At 36.4% G+C, this 22,667-nt stretch overlaps 1 protein-coding gene and 1 pseudogene across 7 annotated transcripts in view; one reads left to right on the top strand and one right to left on the bottom strand.

Annotated features, from left to right (window-relative positions):
- Tmtc2 (transmembrane O-mannosyltransferase targeting cadherins 2) overlaps positions 1–22,667 on the bottom strand; it is a 531,775-nt gene that overhangs the window by 9,289 nt on the left and 499,819 nt on the right. The window contains exon 11 of one of the 7 annotated variants that reach the window (XM_087192791.1): positions 1–22,667. This exon is cut by the window's left edge and continues 5,351 nt beyond it. The exons of the other annotated variants lie outside the window; for them this stretch is intronic. Within the exon in view, the coding sequence (XP_087048917.1) occupies positions 22,605–22,667 (63 nt within the window). The 3' untranslated portion in view covers positions 1–22,604. 7 annotated transcript variants of the gene reach the window in all.
- LOC147823549 (U2 spliceosomal RNA) lies at positions 9,736–9,835 on the top strand (annotated as a pseudogene).

The following is a 22,667-nucleotide window of genomic DNA, read 5'->3' as shown; positions in this document are numbered from 1 at the left end:
TTGAGGCTTCCCAAAGGCAGCTGAGCTCATGGATATCCTGAACGCACAGGATAAGAACACAAAGTCATTTTTGTGGTCTTAGCCTAACATGTTGGCTTGGAAAAAAATTTATGGAGCAGGACCAGTAGCACCATATATGGGGCTTACAGTTGGGAATTCCTGTTTGAATTGGAAACAGGACAAAAATGTAGAAGTTTGAAAAGAGGACTCGGGGGGTCCCAGAGAAAGAAAAAGGGGGGCTTGGCCATGGTTTTCTAATTGGGTGGGAGTTGGAAAACCCTGGAGTAGGTGGGCTCTGTGTATTCTGTTAGTTTCTATGCCACTTCTCTTTTATGAAGGACAATCAATAGGCAAGTGATGGTATGGAAAATATGAAGCTAGAGATAATTAAGCAAGTTCTAATTTTTAAAGTATATTTATCTCCTGTTTTATCTATTTATTTTCAAAAGATCTATTCATGTTGCTGAAATAATCTATAGCATTGTATATTTGCTGTTGTATAAACTAAACTTTAGAATGATTAAACTCAGCCTGACCTAGTCATTAGTTAATATGCTACACATTTTGGGGATATTTTCAAAATAACCAACCTTCAGTTTTCCTTCTGAATATAATTTGCAAAAAAATGAGTTTACACATTCTAAAGTTTTTAATAGATTCTCTCTTTAAAATAGTTATGAAATAATATTGCTCCATGCTACCATTCAACTGTATTATGTTGAAATTGCTTACTCAGTTGAATTTATTGGAGCAGCGACTGTATTGTGATGCTTAAAAATTAAGGATTTAAACATTTTAAGAAACATATTAACGGAAAAGAGCATTTGGGCATAAAATTAATGGATCTCTTTATTTGTGTCTTGTACATGGCAGGTATTTAATAAATGACTGTTTAATGAGTTTTTAAGATAGCAGGCTATGCTCTTAGAAAAAGTATAGTATGGCTGGAGACAGTATTAGATACCTCAATCTCCTCAGTTCCAATGTCACGCCCCTCCACTGTGTCACTGACATTCTTAGAGAGTGGTCTAAAGCCTCACTAGAATCCTGAGTGAATGATCCCCATCCTTGGTTTCCACCTCCCCAACACAGACACCAAATGTTACATTCTGGCAACAGTTTCAAACACCTCTCTTTAAGTATGTTTTCTTCTACTATATTCTGCTTCTTTCTTCCACCTTGGTTGAAGCCTGAATATTCTTTTTCTTTGACTATTTATATGAAATTATTTCCACAGAAAAAAGAGGATGAATAGGTAGCTGAAGAGAATGGTGATGACAGAGAAAACAAAAACACACAAGTAAAACTGTATGCAGGATTTTATCCTTTATATATTTTAGGGTTATAAAAACATTAGTGGATAAAACCAACACTATACTCACTGGAAAGATAAAATCTTATCAATACAATTGAAAGTCCCAAATATTTCTCATTGTCTTATTACTGATCACCTCCCAAAGAGACCACTGTCTTGATTGGTATTTATTATACCAGGATATTTTTATACTTTTATTTCTTGTGTCCCCATATAAATGCAAATATTATTTTTATAAATTTTAATTTTATAGTTATTATCCATTGTGGAATGATATTCTGCCAAACATGCATCTAAAACTTAAATTTTAGCTCATTGTTTTATACTTTAGATTTACTCATTTTGATGTATGTAATGTTGATTCTTTCACATGAATTCCAATGAATGACTATCTTCTCTTAAGGATGGCATAGAGACTATTTGAGTGTTTCCATCAGTGTTCTTTTCCATATCTCTGTACAGAGCTGTAGGAGAGTTTCTAGGAGTAGAACTGCTAGATCACAGGTGATCTTTGAGTTCACTAAATCTTACTAATTAGCTTTTCAGAGTGTACAAGTCTATTATCCCAATCAGAAAATCATGACCAAGTCCCCCTTTTCCTTTCTCTGAGACCCTCCAAGTCCTCTTTTCAAGCTTCGACATTTTAGTGTTGTTCCCAATAGAAAAATGACCCATATGGTACCAGTGTTCCTCCTCCATAAACTGATTTTAAGGGAGTTCCTAGTACTAACTGTGTCAATTAACCTTAACGGTCAATGGATTAACCCATTTCACATGTTCTCCCAAAACACTCGGAGTTGGTGTTTGAGGCTGCAGCATTTATTCTGCTAAGAAATGAGTGATTTCTGCTTAGAAGTAACTCAAAGAACAGCTTTTATATTTTATTTTCACATTAAAAACCAGTCAAATGTGCTTCAGCCTCAAAGAGTGTGCTTATGTAAAATCAAATGAATGCTGGCACTGTTAGTAGAGCTGTACTTTAAAAAACATTTTTCTAAATGGAAAATGTTAAGAGACTCCTGAAGAGTCGATTGGATCACGAGGGCACTATAATATTCAGTGGAATAATCCACTGATATTCACATGTCCAAGTGCTGTTAGGAGGCAGGGCCCAGGTGGAGGTAGGTCCCTGGAAGTGTACCTTTAGAAAGTAATATCTCTTCCCTCTACTCTGCTTCCTGGCCTCCATGAAGTGAACAGCTTTGCTCTTCCTTGTCACCATGATGTTTTTGTCTTTAAGCCAATCAACCATGGACTAAAATTTCTGAAACCATAAGCCAAATTAAGCCTCTCCTCCTTTATATTACGAGTGCTGGATATTTTGTGTCAACAATGGGAAGGATGACCCATACACTAGCTTTTTTATTTTTGCTGAACTGAAAGTTGTAAAAATAGTACCATATCCTGTGCTTAGTTTGTCTTCCCTGATTACTAGAGAAGTTAATAACATTTTCACAGGTTTATCAGCTTTTCACAATTTCTCTTCTATGATACATCTGTTTTTTTTGTTTTGTTTTGTTTTGTTTTTTTGGTACCGGGGATCGAACTCAGGTCCTTACGCTTGCATAGCAGGCAGCGAAACCACTGAGCTAAATCCCCCGGCAATCCATCTGTTTTTAATATCTGGACAGAATAATCTTTGTAAGGGTTTTTACTACCTGGTAATATTTGAAAGGCAAGAACACAGAGCCCCTACTACCTCAAGACAGGGCCTACATAGTCCTGTGGGCCTGATTATTTTCCAAGACCGAGAGGCAGAATCATGATTTCCAAAATAGAAAAATCTGTAGTAAATAAAATGGAGAATCCTTGACAGATTCATTTTCAGTGGAAGGAGAAGGTGAGGGCAGAAACACAGGAAGCTGTAGTATGGGCTTTTAGAGAAAGACAGCAAGAATGCCATGAATGCCTCATATTAACTATGTCAGATCCTAGATAAAGAGAAAAATGGCAGCCTCTAGCTAGCCAGCAGGAAGAATAAATTATTTTTATAGCCTCTGTCTTCCTACAGATACTTTATCCTCTAACTTTCCTCTTAGTTCACTTTTTAGGAAAACAATGAAATAATTTAAGGTGAACAAGATACTTCATATTTTATCTTTCCTTACCATTCTCCATTTCTGTTGGCACCATATAAATTCAGCTTCTCATCCCATTCCTACATTCTGTCTCCTCTGATTCTCAACACCTTCACTTTTTTCCTTACTCCAATCTGTCTCCCACATAAACACGTGTCTTTCTAACACACAAATGGTATTTCAGATTTCAACCTGTGACAATAAAAAAGAATTGAGACTCTTCAGCCCAGTACTAAGAAATCCTGTACAACCTGGCATGCCAAAAAGTACCTGTGTACATTCTGCCTATGCCACATGAAACTTCCATCTCTGCCCCATGCTCTTCTGAGTATTCATTCCTAACAGAGACTGCTGTTTTAATAAAGTCCTTCTTGGACTAAATGTATAATAGGTAATGTGAAATAGGAAGAAAAGGGGCAAAGGGGAAGGAAGTGGGAGGGCTAGGGGAAAGGATAGAAGGGAATGGGATTAATATGAGAAAATGGAAAGATCGGAACAAAATCTTTGTACATAGGGAGGACTGGAGGGGTTGAAGGGAAGGCTGGGCAAGGGTGAAAAATAAGAACCAAGAGAGATTATGTAAAGGTGCAAATTTCCAATGATGAATGTCATTATATTGTATACCTAAAATGTACCAATGATTAGAATGAATAATCGATAATGTAAAATAGGAAGAAAAGGTCCAAATGGGTAGGGGTAGTGGGAGGGGCAGGGGAAAGGAAAGAAGGGAAAGGAAAAATGATGAGAAATGGAAAAAAATGGAAATAAAGTCTTTGTAAATAGGGAAGGGTGGAGGGCGTGAAGGGAGGGCTAGGAATGGGGAAAAAATAAGAACCAAGATGCATTATGTAAAGGTACAATTCCCAGTGAGAAATGTAATTGTGTTGTATACCTACAATGTACCAATAAACGAATTTAATACAAAAAAAAATAAAGTCCTTCTTCCACTCTCTCTTTGACAAAACTCTACTCATTCAAAAAAGATTATTCATAGCTTACTTCTCAATGTTTCCACAGTTCTGTCTACATTCACCAACTATAACATTTACTTGGATGAATTATAGCTACTTGTTATAAGTATCTGTCTTTTTTGTGGGAGGGTGAGAAATTCATTGAATTTATGTTAATTGTCTTTATATTGCTAGTGCCAGGCACTGACATATAAAACAAATCCTCAATGAATACTTGGTGAAGGAAGATTTTATATGGTTTGGCAGAAAGAAATGACCTAAGAGTGATAAAATTTATACCAATCTCAATGTAATTTAACAAATATTTATTGAGCACCTACTGTATGTTAAGGTCTCTGCCAGGTGCTTGATAATAAACAGTAAAGTAATGAACAAGAAAGATATATGTTTTTCACATGTGTGTGGCTTCACCTGACTTTTAGTGCACCCTGGGCATTTATCACAAGCTATTAGGAAGTGTATTATCTTTTATCTCAATGATACCCTCCATACTTAAGAAGCAGATACAAATTTTATCGACACATTGATGGAAGCACTACAGTGGACCCTACACATGATGGATTCACTGCCCTCAAGGACACATACAGACAAATTCATGCCAACCAAAGAAGCAGCAGGTTCACCTAGAAGGAAGACAGTAAGCTGAGTGGTAGAAGATAAGGTAATTATTTTCTTCTGGATATAAGGTTATGAGATGAGATGCATTCTCAAGTTTTCTTCGCGTCTTTTATAATTCCAGAATGAGAACAGTACATGAACTTTTGAAATTGGTGGGTGGCATCAAAATCAATTTTTTTCTTTTTAAATGCATTTTTAGACTGTTGAGAGCAGAGCCAAGTGCAATGTATAGCCCTAATATACAAGAGACTGAATTTCAATTCTTCATTTAGAGATTAAGCTGTCTGTTGTGATATCCATGATGTTAACCCTTCTGGGACCAGACCAGCTTGGCAAAAAAATCTCTATTAAAAATGCAACATTAATGTAATAAACCAAAGAATCTTCACAAAATAATATCCTGAAACAAAAACTCACAAGGAATGCAATGCTCTCAATTCAGAAATGATAGTTCTTTGTGGTTATATTTTGATTACAGTCATATTTTGACTAAATTAACTTTGCAAAATGATTTACAAAACTGTAGACAGAACAAGAGAAAGCAACACAGAAAATCCAGCAATGGAAAGGCAAATCCTGACAGATAATAGAAATGATTCATTTTGATTCTCAGTTTCAACACAGCACTTCTGTTTTTGAAATAGCCTGGAATAAAATAAAATAGATATAGGTGACAAGACAGACACAAGGCTGTATTAAGGGACTGGTTTCAGTTTGTCAGTGACACTTTTTATCCTATGTAATCAGTCCTTTCCTCCTACATCTGCCCCGTCCCAGAGGGTGTTATAAGAGTGTTCATTTAACTGTTATGATGGGTATGGTCCATAATGCGGAGTGCTATTCATTTCTATGGCAATCAAAATGCCAACAGCTGTGGTTTGGGGAACAGCGAACACTGATTGTAACAGAGTAATTTCAAAGGTGGTGATTATTCCTAACAGACTTTAAAGTACATCTACTAAATTAAGAATATGACCTCAGGAATTACTTTTCACTGAAGAATATCCTACTTCAAAGCAGGGCTTCTTGATGTCCTTAATTTCACGGGAATATCTTCAATGGTATCCAAATGGAAAACTTTGATCTCCGGCTACCTAAGTTGCAATAGTTGCACCAGAGCTTTTACAAAATGCAATCCATACACTGTTTATTTTGATTTGCAATAGCATGACACTCTTCATTTGAAGCAAAACTACTAAATATGTTCTACACAAGTGAAAAAATATCTGATTTAAACTACACTCAGACTAGAAAAAGAATGAAAATAAATAGAATTTAAGAAACTCAGAAAAGGATATGCACAACAGACAAGCACCATCAATGTGTTTAAAACATCAAGAACTGTTTGACCTTAGTAATCTGGACAGGTGCTACAAAATCCCACAGGACGTTCTTTTCATTTTCTTTGAACCAAATTCTTTGCCTGTTACTATTCCAAATATGATTTGAGCAACAATTTGCTATACACTTTATTCATTACTTTTAAGCATGAAGAGAGGGATGAATGTGCGTAAGCTTCCTCAATCATAATCGTTATAGAGAAGGGTGTCCAGCTGTATGGAGCATCCAAGTGTAAGTGTGCAGGCCATGAGTTCTCATATATGCAATAAATGACTGCTCATTCCAAGGGCTAGAAAGAAGCCACTGGAATAATAATGTCATTAAATCATATTTCAGAAATATGTTCAAAGTTGGTATTTATGTTTATAATATTTAAGAACACAACTGTCATAAAGACAGAAGCATAGATTCATTTTTTTCTGGTCTTTTTGCTATACAAATTGATTACCTCTACATATGTAGCTATATTAGATAAGTGTGAATATCAGATGGTACAGACATAGCATATTGACATAATCAAAGTTATATTGAACTAAAGAATCAACAAATGCCACAATGATCAAATTCAGAAAATATTTTGAGCCTGTGCCCATCACTTCTGTAACGGACTTCTACGTTTGCAATAAAGATACAGTATTTGATTTAATGGAAGCCAACTGAGAGACACTGATTTGCATATTGTAGAAACAACAGATTTGTCCCTGAATGGAATTTATTGAAAATGTTTTCTTTCTAAAACTAAAAATAAGTACAATAGAGGCCTCAAAATGATGGATTAAAATGAAATTTACTTTAGCCATGCACATTCTTTATTTTTTAAAATATGTTTCCTTAACAGAGTGGGTTTTATTAGAATGAAACAAAAGTAATTTTTGGAAAGTCATTTAAACCCCTCAGGAACAAGCTTGTCCAGCATAGACTAATTTAACAACACTTCATATGGTCACATGAGTCCTGTCATATAAAACATTGTGTTTTTGTGGAAGAAATGAAGACCACAGATGACATTCTTTCCAACAAAAATTTTTTCTTAGATTATTTTATTGGTACATTTTAGGTATACAATACATTTACATTTATCATTGGATACTTGTACTTTTACATGATATATCTTGGTTCTTATTTTTTCCCCATTTCCTGTCCTCCCTCATCCCTTCCACCCTCCCTGATTTACAAAGACTTTGTTTCTATTTTTTCATTTTCTCATAATTTTTCTTTTCCCTTCTTTCCTTTCCCCTAGCCCTCCCACTTCCTTCCCCTTTGCCCCTTTTCTTCCTATTTCACATTATCAATTATATCTTTTAGTCCTTATTTACACTTTCACTTTCTCACACTAGAGAAACTATTCGGTATTTACACATGTGTGTTCTATTTATTTCACTTAAGAGTATGGCCTCAATATGCATTCATTTAGCTATAAATGTCTCTAGTTTCTCATTCTTTATGGCTGAGTAGTACTCCATTTTATACAAAAACCACATCTTCTTTAACCAGTTTCCAAACATTCTAAAGAGAGTTGAGTCTCTCTCTCCCTCTATCTCTCTCTCTCTCTCCCCTTCTCTCTTTCTCTATCTCTGTCTCTTCAAAAAAGAAAAGAAAAACAAAGAGGGTTTCTCAGTCAGTATAGCTGCTATAATAGAGTGTCAGAGACTGGATGGCTTAAACAACAAGCACATATTTCTCATAGGGCTCAGAAACTGGGAGTCTGAGATCAGGGTACTAGCATAATCAGGTTCTTAGTGAGGGTCTACTTCCTGACTATGTCCTCACCCAGACTTCCTTGGTGTAAGTGGACACATAGAGAGAATCCCTGCATCTCCTTTTTCTATGAGGGCTTTATTTCCATTGTGAGGGCATTATCCTCACAGTTTAATGTGACGCTAATTATTTCCCAAAAGCCCCACCTCTACAGACTGTTAAATTAGTTAGGGTTTCAATGACGTATGGATTCTTGAGGGACAGAAACATTGAGTCCTCAGCAGATAGGCAAGATGCTTTTTAAAAGTCTGTCACAAAGCAGATACAGAGTATGGAGTGAGCAGGCAGGATTAATGTAGGGGTGACAGTTTCATTCAGGGCTATCACACATCACTACGACATTAGAAAGCAACAACTGTCCACACACAGAACAAATATGAAGCACTACATTTCACCGAGCAAATTCACTGCAGTCTTCATGCACATAGCAAGTGGAAAGTATTTCAAGTGCTCTGATTAAGGATGACCTGATCAAAACCTAACAGGCAGGAGCTAAGCAATTCCTCCAGAGACTATAAATCCTTCCCCGGACTAGAAATAAAATGTAAACACACTGCCTGATGCGTGGCATTCTATTTGTACTTTTATAGGGCCAAGGCTTTGTGGATACATGCTTGGAAAAATAATGATGCAAGATCTTCACACATCATTTCAGAAAATGTTCCATCAGGACACACCAATCAAGGTGTTGATGCCATGCTGCACTCCAAGCCACTGCACTTGCCAGAGTGTCACACCTGCTGAAAATGTGCAAATAAATAAATGTAGCTTGTGTGACTACACTCATGGCAAATCAAAGGAGGTTTAATTGCAGAACTTCTGCCATTCATATAACATAAGCTCACAGACCTCACTTGAGGTCTCTCCACACTATTGCACACTGTGCCTTTATTTCTGAAAAGTTCTTATCAGAAATTGCCAAAAGCTGACTGTATCAGTCATCTCCTAAGTAAAAGCGGGTACAGTCAGTACATTTTTATACCAATAAGAAGGCTTTAAAGACTGACTCAATGACGTGTTTCTGAGTAATAACCTTCAAGTTCTCATATAACACAGAATTTGCACTGCTTTTACCTAATTTCCCTACAAAAACTCATCTCTACCCTATTTTCAAATACTCTACTTCTGTGTCCCCCTTCCTCGGTCTAGCTATAAAATAGGAAACAAGCAAGCAAATAACTAGCAATCAATAAGGCAATTACATATACCCACAATGCAAGCAACTGCTAGCTTCAGATATATTTACTGGACACTTATTCACCCATTCTCTGAAATAACAACCAAAATAAGTCTTGAAAAGGAAGGTAGAACAAAGCAAATCATTTCAGATTCAATGAGTAAGTCTCACAGGCCAACTCTGTTTGGTTTTAGACTCATCTTCAATACTGAGTTAGGGAATCATAATGATTATATGGTTTATGTCAAACATGCTTACAAAATCACAGAGTAATACATTTTCACCAAGGCAAAGAACGTAATTTTGTACTGACAACATAACAACCTTGAAACAGTGATCTGATATTTGACCATACTAAAACTTGGCCCCCTATCACTTACACCCATGATTCATGTCTGAATAAGTAAAACAGAAAACACTTCTCTAGAATTAGAAGTTACATCTTTTCACTTCTTTTCTGTAAGAAACCAGAGGCACATCGCTTCTCGGCCTTTTGGCTAAGATCAAGTGTAGAAAACAGAGGCACGTTCCTTTTCTGTTATTACACATTAGTTATTCTTAAAACAAAGTACCTTATGAATACTTCACTAACTATCTAATTAAATGGTAGGCCATTCATCTCATAAATGTTTAATGCCCATTGCATATAATAATTAAATCCAATTTCAGTATCTTGAAACAGCTCATAGAAACTGAGCTACGCTTTAATGCCTATAATTTGACATTTTTATTTAATTCAGTCAAGGATGGAAGTTGAAGAACTTTCTTAACTTCTTGGTTCATCCAAGAGAAGAATTAAATGGTAATTATAAAGATGATATTCCTAGGAAATGAAGTCCTGGATGCTAAGCGAGCACAGTGGGTGGCGGAGCAGGGTGCAGGTGGTGAATCTGTGGGCTAAGTGGACTCTGAAGCCTGTTCGCAGGAGGACGGGGACCATGGCATTCTAAGAAACAGGAAGTGATGCTGTAAGGTATCTCCTACCATATGGATAAGACACAGGGAGGATTAAAAGAAGATTGATAACAGTGAAATAAAATGACAATTTTATTAAGAAGGTCACAGAAGGATATGGATTTACTTGTTTTGTGATGCTGGTGATCAAGCCTAGGGCCTTGTACATGCTAGGCATGTTTCTACTGCTGGACTACATGCGCAGCTCCTGAAGAAGTTTTTTGTAGGCTGACCATAGTTAAAAGGGTACGTCTCCTACACTCCTCTGATTATAATTTTTAAAATTATGTGAGTTCATCTCATATGTTATAGACAACTGTTAAAATTTTAAAAAATAAAATCTGCTCACTTATTCAGTCAACATCTAATTAGTAAGAATCTTCTACAGCACTGGGGATAATAAGTAAAACAGTCAATATCTCAGAATATAAATTTATATTCTATGTATTATATCGGTAATAAATGCAATAAATAAAACACATCGCATTTAATATTATGATACATGTAGAAAAATATAAATCAGAGAAAGTATTTAAGGAATATATAGGAGGGAAAAAGTCAGTGGATCATACCTGGCCCACTGCTAGGCTAATAAAGAAAAGACATAAAAAAGAATAGATCTTCGCTGCCTGCCTTGCAAGCAGAAGGACCCAAGTTCGATCCCTGGTACCAAAAAAAAAAAAGAATTGATTTTCTTTTACATTGGTGGATGGGGAATTACATGGATTGAGGGAACGAACCCACCCAGGGGGTGAGGAACGGGAGGGATAAGAGGCAGAAGGTACAGGAAGGGGGCGTTCTGGAAGCCAGGGAGGAAGATGTCTCCAGGAGGGATGAGAAATCATTTTCCAATGCTGCTGGGAGGATGAGTAAAATCATACCTGAGGAAGAATGGATTTAATAATGCAGAGAGTTGCTGTAGTAAGTTTGAAAAAAACAGTTTTAATGAAAAAAGTCTTCCTATAAAGGGAAAAGGAGAAATGGAGGGTGGCCAGAAGCAGAAATGAGTTTAAGAGGTCTCCCCCGCAACACGTTTTGGAGAAATAACCTCATGTTTAAATACTAATGGGAAAAATCTCTATTAACATAAGAGATACAAAAAATTATGAGAGAGAGAGAGACAGAGAGAGAGAGAGAGAGAGCTGCTGGAGTGACATTGCTTACCAGTCAAGAACAGAGGCATCTAGTTAAAAAAAGAAGAGTTTGATTTGAGTTAGAAGCATGAAGGTTCATCCATAACAACAGGAAAAGAGGCAGCACCGAAAGACACAGATACAGATGGACAGTTAGATATGTTGGTGGGGGCCCGTGGGAGTTCTCCCAGATTACTTCTAAATTTCCAATCGAAGAGGAAATTAGATGGTTACTAGATGGGTAGGACCTTGATAAGGGGAGCAGAGATTTTCGAAAATTTGGGTGGGAGAATTAGGATGAGGAGTTATCTACAAAAATATTGAGAGAAAATAGACTACTGCCTGAGTTGGGAATTTCATCAAGGTAAGAGAGGATGTGAGGGATAATGTGGTGAAGAAGAATGAAACACCAGTCTGGGTAAGGCTGATGCTTTGGGGAAGCCGGAGATGGTAGCTAGGGGAATGGAAAATGTGATCATGGTTGTAGAAAATAGCAATCAAATAAGGGTGCTCTTTTGGAAGATCAAAATTAGTAAAATATTTTAAGGGTTGTGAAAGAAGTCCACAGTCATATGGACATAATAAATGAGGAATGGCTTAGGAGAACTGGGCTTTTTGGGGTGATAAAGAACATAAGAAGGTTCTCAGGATGAAAACAACACAATTTCATTAACAAATGCTAGCACAAATGGGCTTTAGTTAAGACAACATTTTTAGTATATTAATTTTTTTTTCTGGCACTGAGGATTGAACCCAGTCTCCACACTGAGCTAGCTACACCCCCAGCCCTATTCCTTTTCAAATTTTCAAACAAGGTCTTGATAGATCCTCCTGGCAGTCTTCCAAAGTGCTGGGATTACAGACCTGTGCCACCGCACTGGGTTGATAATGTTAATTTCTTAATTTCCACATGTTAACACTTGACTTTAAGCAATGAAGTAGCTCTTATGCTTTGGCAACCTTCACCGCAAGAGCATATCCTAAGATGTTTCTAAAAATTAATTAATGCATTTCTTAAATGTATTGGATTGCCCTAGCAGCCCTGTAGTTCATGTTTTACAATGTTCTTTTTCCTTGTACATCAGTAGCTAGCTAAAACTAACACTAAATATAATTTGACTTGGTATCCAACAGTATTTAACAAACGAAAAATTTATTTGTAGATCAAGTGAATTAAAACAACCATGTATTTAACTTGATAATTAATGGTAATGCTTTCATTTAAAAATGAAACTTCAATATTCAGAGTGGTGAGCTCCTCCACAGGACTTCCCCACTGAATGAGGCCAAAGGAAGTCCCCTGTGCTTACAGAAAAAGTTCACTTTGGTCCATGTATCTTTAGCTGGGGTCCAGAGCAGGAGTGGCAAGTGGTGGAGCATATAAATACGATGTATTTCAGTCCACACTCTTCTGTCCTTTCTCAAACCTCAGAACAAAATGTATCTATCACCTTGGTCATTAGATGGTATGATGCTTATCTAGATTTGTATCATATTTACTGTTTTATTTGGTCCTGATTTTATCTGGCACCTTAGATTTTCCTTCTGGAAATATTTTTTTATTAGTATGTGTTTGCAGTACATAAAGTGTGCATTCCTTGTGTGGACCTGGGACACGTGCCTAACACACCTTCATTTGTTCATTCACTTTCCCTCCCCTCTCTCCCTGCCTCCTCCATCGCTTGGATCACTTTCCCTTTTGAGAATGATGTATTTCCCTACTTTCTATTACCTGTCTTTGATTTTGATCTTTATTTATAATTTGGGTTTCTCATATAAAAAGAAAGCACGTGATATTTAAACTTGTGTGTCTGATTTACTTCACTTAACATTATGGTCTCAAGGTGCATTGAGACCATACAGATGACTCAAGTTTATTGTTCTTTCTGGCAGAGCAGTACTCCATTTTGTGTAAACACCATTTTCTTTATTCATTCCTCTGCTGATGGAGATATAGGCTGCTTCCAAGATTTAGATAATGTGAATTGCATTGCTATCATCAAGAAATCAAATAATAAATGCTGGCAGGGCAGTGGGGGGAAAAGGAACCCTTCATGTTGTTGTTGGGAACTAGTATACCACTATGTAAATCAGTATGCAGATTCCTCAAATAACTAAAACTAGAAATTTTATTTGATCCAGCTATTTTCCTTTGAGGTATCTTCCCAAAAGAGTTAAAGATATCACATCACAGTGATACATGCATGCCTATTTTTATAGCAGCACAACTATAAATAGCTAAATCTTGAAATTATTTTTATTCTGCCCAAGTACATACCGTAGAGATTCTTTTTTAGTAAATGATTATTGGTGACAGTATATTTCACTTTTGATTATTTAAAAAATCTTTATTTTGTCATCGTACTTGAAAGATAATCCTTGATGTGATGAGTATTAGAGATTTATTTTTAATACCTTAAACTGATCATTCCATTGGCTTGTGTCATGGTTGATTAATGTGCTCTTGGTATAATGGGCACACCCTCATATGTAAGCTTCTCTTCCTTCTGGCTGATTTTAGGTTACCATCTCTGTCTTTGGTATTCTATAATATCACCAGGGTAGGTCAAGGTATAGATTTCCATTCATTTTAAATTTGAAACAAATTGTGCTATGTATCTTTTAACCATCCTAGAAAATTCAGTATTGGATTCTATACTCTGAATGCGGCTCTGAGTAGATATTAGATTTCCTTGTATTCTTCTTACTTTCTCTTTATATCTCTGATTATCCTATTTCATGTGGCAAACTAGATATTTTGCTCAAATATATTTTTATTTATGCTGGTTTACTTATTTGTATCTAACTGCTGTTTAATCACTGACTTCTGATACACAAAGATTTTCCTTTCAAGATCATATATATTATATATATTGTATTTCATAAAAATTCATACAAAGCTATTCTACATTGTTTATGACAATTTAAAATCTATAATTTCTGAAAGTCTAAATGTTTTTCTGCTGACTCTCATTCAAGATGGTTGGTTCATTATGGTCATGTGATCTCTGCATTTTCTTTAAATAATTGCATGATCTTACTCAGAAAAATCTGTAAGGCTTAAATCTGGGGATGTTTTTCTCCAGAGTGGATTTCTGTCTGCCTTTACAAATATCCAGAGAACACTAACAAGATCTAAAACCACCATATTCTCCTTTGAGGTTCTTGACATTAATGGGAATTACAGGGCTGAGCTTCACCACAGTGATATGAGAATAAGGTGAATTACCTGGGACTCATGGCCAATAGACTCCAGGCACAGGGTAACTGTGCTTACTCGGGGGACCCCCCACTAGATCCCAATCTCCAGTGTGCAGCTGTCCTCTTTACTTTTTCCTTCCCACCAATCCCTACTTTTGAGACTGCACTTATGTCCCTCTTGAAACCTCAACAGCGTTTCGGAGAAATAACATTCTATTCTCTACTCAGAATCTAGAGAAGCTGGTGGCATACACCTGTAACCCAGCACTCGGGAGGCTGAGTCAGGTGAATCACCATGAGTTCAAGGCCAGCCTGGGCTACATGGCAACTATCGCCTGGCAAGATCCTGTCTCAAAAACAAAAAAAATCTAACCAACCAACCAACAAACATCACACAAACATAATCTAGTGCTCTGCTACACAAAAGGATTTATTATTATATTATATATTATTATTATTATTATTGGCATTGTGGGGATCAAACCCACGGCTTTGTTATGTGAGACAAGCACTATACCACTAAGCTGCATCCTCAGCCCTGAAGAAAATAATTTTAAAGCTCACAGAAATTTTGACAGTCCTGAGTTGGTGTCAAAATAATTTGAGGGTGGAATATTAATGAAAATGAGGTCAACACCAATTATGGAGGTGCATCTTGCATGTAACTGCATTCCAAGTAACAGAGGAGTAAGAAGGAACTTGATCTTACTCTTGTGTTTTTTTTCAAACTTAAGGGAAGAGATGGAGTGGCAAATAGAAATAAGCAACACTAACAAAAACATACAACCAGCTAATGACACACTTTAACACACTCCCAGAAATGTTATTACTTTTGGAAGTACTCCCCTTTGTTTACCTGACAACTGAGAACCACCATAAAACCCAGTTGTATATCCAAAGCATCCATCCACAGTATACTTTTTCCTATAAAGAACACTTATCACATACATGACTGTTTTGCATTTTGACAAACCCCTTTTCTGATAATACAGAGAAATGTCAGTTTGATGGTATATTTTTAGCAGAGCAATTCTACCTCTTGCCAAGATAAACTCTAATTTCATCCATAGAAAATGAAAAGGAAGGAATTTGCCTTCCTTCATCTCTTTTCTCCCTTTATCATTAAGCAGCAAATTACACAGCAAGTCCTATTTGAGCAGAAGTGCTGCTACTTTACTTTGCCCCTTTCTTCACGTAGAGTAAAAAATAGCCTACCTTACCTGCTGCCAGGATTCATGTTCACAGGATGGATAGGGGACTTGTGTGACTACTTACTCTGCTATGTATCCAAACGGAAATTTTTCTCATGTGGGCACAAATAAACCCACAGATATCTTTGCACTTTATGAGCCTGAAACTGGAAAAGGTCTATGCAGCTGCAAGGAGCAGTGTGCAAGCCAGTCACATATGAGTTGCTATCAGCTGCAATATTCTGGAGTCACCTTCATAATATTAGTTTGCTATCCACTTTCTGTGTGCAATTTCCCTAGTGAAAAAAGCATTGACAGGCTATTAACCTTAAGCATGGCAAGTCATTTTCATTCTCATGCAATTATTTGTTCATATGTATTATATACAAAGCCCCTAGATCTTCTTTTGTTTTATGGTTTTAATGGGTCTGGGAGTCTTACTTCCATTAATTATAATACAGGTACCTAATTTCTTTGTTACTTTGATACTTTTCAATGCACATATACTTACATGATCTAAATTGGTCCTTGTAATTGACCCTGAGAGATCTGGACACTGACCAATTAAATTGTTTAGGGTTAACAGAATCAGTAAGCAGTAAAAGTAGGCCCAGTGCCCACTTCTCCCCATTTTCTTTTCTTTCCCTTTCTGCTCTTATTATTTATAGTGGTGGCGATACAGTGATTTTCATTTTGGTAAAAACTGGTGGTAATTCACAATATTTCTAGCAAGCATTTGGATAGACTGGATCAACACTGTTATACCTCTATAACTTAGGGGTATAAGGAAAGCTGAAAGATGAAGAGAATGAAAGACTGGGAGAAACCGAAATTATACCTGCACTACATGAATTTTCTATGATTTTTGGACTAAAAAGTATTTGTAGTTTCGGAAATCATTTCAAATTTAGGCTTTATTTTACTTCTTTACAAAGGAAAAGAAATCAATAATCACTTGAATAAAGACAAAATTTCTATCTTTACAATTGGCCCATTGCCCACAAATAGGAAGATTAAAATTGTAATGCTAAACAAAATAGTGTTTAAGATTATTTCATTCCAGCAAATACCCTATTGAAATTCTGTCTTTAAGTAAAAAATAATGTCACAAGCAATCGTGCTAAATGCTTGAGTTACTGTAATTTACTTCACTTAAAAATTTACTTCTCATTTGTCACATTCTAGGGAGTGAAAACCAATTTAAAATGTGATCAGTATTGTTTATGGGTAGTTGCTGAAGTATGAGAAAAACTGAGATTATAAAACATGACCCAGTGCTCCAAAGACAATCTGAAAAAATGATGGAGGAATTTGTTGATCAGTTAATTAGAAGCAGTTGTTAGTAGTAGTGTGCTTCCTTTCTGGGAGTTTCAGTGGTTTTTAATAGCAACTTCACTGCTTATTAGGTCTTACAAGTGGAAAAAGCATTAGAATTGAAATCTACTCTTGTCAGTATTTGTTAATGAAAAACAGTGTGCGAGTAAAATATAGAACATTCTCACATACAACATCAGTTTAGGAATCGTTACAAGATTTTCTTCCAAGCTATTTTAATGTACGTAATTACACTTCTGTTCAGAAAATGACCCCAAAAGACCTCGGAGTCTAAGGATGTTGATAAACATCTTGCCAAGTGAAGAGAAAACATTTTCAAAGAGCTCTATTCCAAAATCATATATACAAATAATGGCAAGAAAAACCATTTCTGGGCTAACAAGATGAAAATTTGGATTTCAACCCTCACTTTAATATTTACTACATGTCTGATTTTGGAAAAACTACTCAACATTGCCAAGTCAGATTTGTACCTTGAAAACAAAATAGATGTCCAGCTTTCCTTATGGCATGTATGAGAAATCAATAATAGAGTAGGTATAGAAATGGTTTGAAAAATTATAAACCTTTACAGAAATGTAAGACATTACAACATGTTAGCAAAATAAAAGCTACAATATTTTAGTGATAATATGCAAACTTTCAGGTGGTAGTTTCTTACTAAAATAAAACTAGATTTAGGGGGAAAACATCAAGGATTATAAACAGAGGCAAGAAAACTCAAAATGAAAAAACATTTTTTTCACTCAATGTGAAACCTAAGTTCTGTTTTGTAAGTCCTTAAGCTGAAGAACAACAACAGTCCATGGAGAATCTCTTAACTTGGCTTTCTCACAAAAGGCATCTGAGGTGTCATAAACACTTTTGCATATGACATATATACTAATATATGTCTTCAGCACAAAACTCAAAATCTTGCTTTGTACACTGAAATGTTCTTCTTAGTGCTGGAGAAATTTAGCACAAGGAGATTCAAGACAGCATATGTTTAAACTTTGGCTCTAAATCATAATTATACATTTTTCAAATCCAAAGTAAGGAGACAGAGTTGTTGTGCATAGTTAGAATTTTATTACAGAAAAAAAAAATAAATCTTACTCATTTGTTTGCCTATGGGGTTGTTTCTATTTAGTCTGAAAATTTTCATTACTGTTACACATATTTACCCTAAATGCCAAAGAATAGCACCTACTGTGTAAGAAAGAGTAAAACTAGGCTTTTAATCAAGAAATTCTGAGTTTCCTGGGAAATAACTGGGAAGGTAAACTATTTCACATTTCATTCTTTTGCAATTTTTAAAACTCTGAAAAAAACCCTCACGCCCTTATAGGAGCACATTGGCATTTAGAAAGTCTGATGACTATGAAGAAAAATCATTCTTTCTCAGCAATGGAAATGGATGTAGCACAGTAGTTCCATAAGAGCATCTGACAGAACCAGTGGATATTTAGGTTGTTTCTTTGCTCTTAGGAACAATATTGAAGTACATAGAGATGATATTTTACATAAATTTTCAAGGGTGAATTCATGGGGCCAAGAAAAATAAGCTACAATATACAGGCAGAGGGAGGATTTCAGACGAATAGAAGGATAAAGAGCTTGCTGCAATTCAGTGTGAGCGGTGGTGAGAAGGTGGAAAGTAACCAGCCTTGTCTGTATGGCTGTGTGCATGGAGAGATGGGTGGGGTGCCTTGCTACCATAAAAAGAGCTCCTCTTCTACATATTTGGTTGCTGATAAAAGCATTCCTTAGACCAATGTTTTGGTGGCTGAAGATGTAGCTCAGTGGTAAGGTGCTTGACTAGCATCTGTAAGACCATGGGTTCGATCCCCAACTATGCGGGAAAAACAAATGGATTTGTTTCTAGAACAAAGTGTGAAAGACTCCTCAGCAAAATGAGAAGTCAAAGAGTATTTTTAATGGTAATTTGAGAGGATATTTAAGACAGATGTAGCTCGCATGACAGATTTGAAAAACAGGTTGTGAGGGACTGGAGGGAGACTTGAGGCACAAAGCAATCACTGCCTTCTTTTAAAAATTCATACCAGGAACTGTGGAACTCTTAAGCTAAGGTGGTGAAAAGAGAGAGGAGAAAGGATTATTAGTGCAAGCCAGTTTTTGTGGCTATCTGATAGGATCTGATGAACTTCCAGTTGAGGATGAGGAAAGAGGAATGAAAGTTAAAGGTAAGAGTGAAATTATTAGTGAGGCCATTTGAATAGAGGGTAAATGTAGTCACTGATACAAAGAATTCTGGAGGAAAAGATGTTCTGGGATAGAAGGATATAGTCACTTCTTCTGACCATATCCACTTCTCATCTCTACCTAAAATCAAGTCAGTCCCCTTGATGGCATGAACTGCAGCAATGGCCCATTAAGTGTCTCCTGGCTTCCAGCTTGTACCTCTAATCCATTCTCCATACCGTAGCCCCAGACATCTCTGTAAAATTACAAGTAATTAATCCTCACATGTAAGTCACCCAAGGGATCTCACTTTGTACTTAAGATAAAATCCAAATTAATTTTTTCCACAGTACTGGGAATTGAACCTAAGGCCTTCACAATGAGCTACATACCCACACCTTTCTTGTTTTGAGATGGGGGTGGGCCTCACTAATTTGCTAAATTGTTCAGGCTCAGCTTGAACTGCAGTCCTCCCATCTCTGTCTCCAGACTGTTGGAATGACAGAGGTACTCCACCATGGCTGGCTCCAAATTAGTTTTTGCCTGATCTGCAAATCTCTTTCCACCCTTGGCTCCTGCCTTCCCTCTCTTAAATACTCCCTTCCCACCTTCCTTCTTCCTGCTCCACACTACTTTTGGTCTTATCTTTGGTCCTTTACACAAATTCTTCCTCCCCTTATTTTTTCTTGGCTGAAACCTTGTTATTTCTCTCCCATTTCTCATGTTTTAGGGAAGCTAAAAAGTGATTATTCAATCTACCCAGGTAAACATCCAGATCTCAGCTGTACTAACTTAGTTACAACCAGTCCTGGGGAACAAATTCAGTTCTTAAGTCAGGTATTTTATCATACGAATTGTTGAATTATATATATTTTATTGTCTCTCCTCTCTAACAATGAAAAAGTTTTCTGTAAACAGAAGAAACTTTATTTACCTTTTCTCCTACTTGTTCCTAATGCCTGGAGCAGTGCTGATACTGAAAAGGCAGTCGATAAGTACAGCATTTGTTAAATAAAGTAAATGAACCCATGTTGTGCTTTGAGTGTCCCACGGAACAACTATGGGCAGGGAGCTAGAAGCAGTTTTGAGCTCAAGGAAGCCTGAGGAAAAGAGAATTAGATACAGTGGAACCACAATTGATTTATATCTTTTAGGCTTGACAACCACTTCAGTTTGCATGTATTATGAATGTGCTTGTCCTGAGAAGAGCGATTCCTTGCAAATTACATGTAGATAGCTTCATTATATCCTTTTTAGGACACAGAGGCAAACTTACTGCTTGTTGATCTCTTTTTAGATGACTGGTACCCTGAATCCAGGCCCTAGTGAATGATTAACCCTTGATTGGCTGCCATTGGCTTCCTATTTCACATGAGTAACACGATACACTATACATGTCTTGGTGTATGCTTTTTGGTAAACTGCCTGAATATGGCAGAAAACATATATTCTAATTTTTCTCTAAAAACTATAAATTGTCTTCTAGATCTGTAGAGCACATGTGAATAATTTGTGAAATGCCTATAAAGTGAATTGAATAAAAGCGATTTGTGCTTATGTTGGTTCAAAGGGGTATATCTTTGACATGTGCGATGTTTTTCTCCTAATGGATAACAAGTTTATGACGCCCAATTTTAATAACAGAAAGTTTTGACTTCAGATCTAGAAGCAGTCTTCCTTCCCAGGTCTTCATCAGCCAGTACTCAAGGATCTAAATTAAACCTCCAATACTGAACAATTTCTTTAGTAGCCTTTATGAGCTTCTCATACAACTGGCACTAACATGTTAAAATTTTTCAATGTTTGGTGATCATCCAATGTACTGGTATTTCTCTATGGACTCTAGATTTAGAACATCTTTTCAACCCATTCTCACTGGCTTTTAACCTATGACTTTACCACCTATATCTCTAGCCCTGACCTCTCTCCTAATTTTCAGGACCATATTCAGTTGCCTGATAGGTTTCTAGGATAATCAACTTTAACACAATCTTTCTCATTTGATATATTTGTTTTTGAAGATCTCTAATTGTAAAACTTGTTCACCAAAGCTAGAAACGTGTTTAATCCTTACCTCCTTGTCCTTATTAATGAATCATCAAGCACTTCCCCTTTGATCTAAATATTTTTCAGATGTGCATCTTCTTCCTTCTCTAGTTATTATTGCCCTAGTGCAAGTCTCTATACTTTAACACCTGGACTTTCTGTATTCAACTTTGCTTCCATAAAATATATCCTCACAATGGCACTGGAATAAACTCCCATAGATTGCATGACCCTCTTAGTAGCCATTAAATGGGTCCTCTGAATGTGGTAAGTGAGGCCTTTGATAAACTTGATCCTGCTTTTCATGACCCATCCTCCTCCTGCCACTTCAGATCTCTAGCTTTATGCTCTTAAATTCAGAGCTGTTGTCATTTCCTGAACACAGCACTACTGCCACATTTTTCTTCACACATGAAAATGCTCCCCTCTCCAAGTGTACTTCTTGGCTAACTCCCACTCCTTCCTTCAAGTCTTAGCAAAGCAGCCTCTGCTCTTAGGACATCTTTGGTCTTAAACTTTCAGCTGACCTAACTATAACTGGTGCCCCAAGAGCACACAAGAACTGAGGATCCACAAGACCTCATTGTCTACGGTTGACTGACATGGTCATGAAGAGTTTTATCCACCAAATTGTATGTTTCTCAAAGGCAGGACTATAATAGCTCCTCTTGCATGAAATCCATTTATCCTGCACAGTGCCTGACCCTGACTTTCATTACCTTAGTAAATTCATACCAGAAGCCACTTTCTAGGCTCTTGAAATTATTTTACATACACTCCAGTCCCATCTCAGGACATAAATATTAAAAGTATATTCCTCAATCCTTGTATGACTGAAGTAACTCACCTTTTAGATTTCAGGTAATTTATGACATCTTCAGAGAAGCTTTTCCTTACACAGCAGAATCTTATTTAAATCTCTTCATTTAATATTCTCAGAGCAAAATATACATGTTTTTAGCACTCACTATGGTTCGTATTTTCTTGATTATTGGACATTGTCTTTTCTCTTTCACCAGGTTCAAAAAGTTCATGAAGACAAACAAGTTTTTTGTTCACTCTTAAAGTCTCAACTTCTAGAAAACTGTATGGCAGGCACATAATTGGTATCCAATGAATATTCATTGGTTGAATGGAAGCAAAGAATGTCATTTTTGTCTTTCAAACCTGAGATCAACTATAATTCTCTTCTCTTCATTGGTTTCTAGGAGATTATTAGTGCTCTGTCCATTGCCTAGACATTAATTTACCTCCTGTACTGTTCAGATGGATGGGTCAGGAGGACAGCTTCTTTGGCAGAGATTTAGCAGGTCCAAGCTTGGCACAAACTCATCTTTCTCAATCTTTTCCTACTTTTTAGATTCTC

This window comes from Heterocephalus glaber, unplaced genomic scaffold, assembly GCF_053883595.1.
Source record: "Heterocephalus glaber isolate CG9 unplaced genomic scaffold, H.glaber_assembly_v1.0 deba00001572, whole genome shotgun sequence".
In the NCBI taxonomy this organism is placed as follows: Eukaryota; Metazoa; Chordata; class Mammalia; order Rodentia; family Bathyergidae; genus Heterocephalus; species Heterocephalus glaber.
The sequence above is the reverse complement of the archived record's forward strand: the minus strand, read 5'-3'. Positions and strand labels throughout refer to the sequence as shown.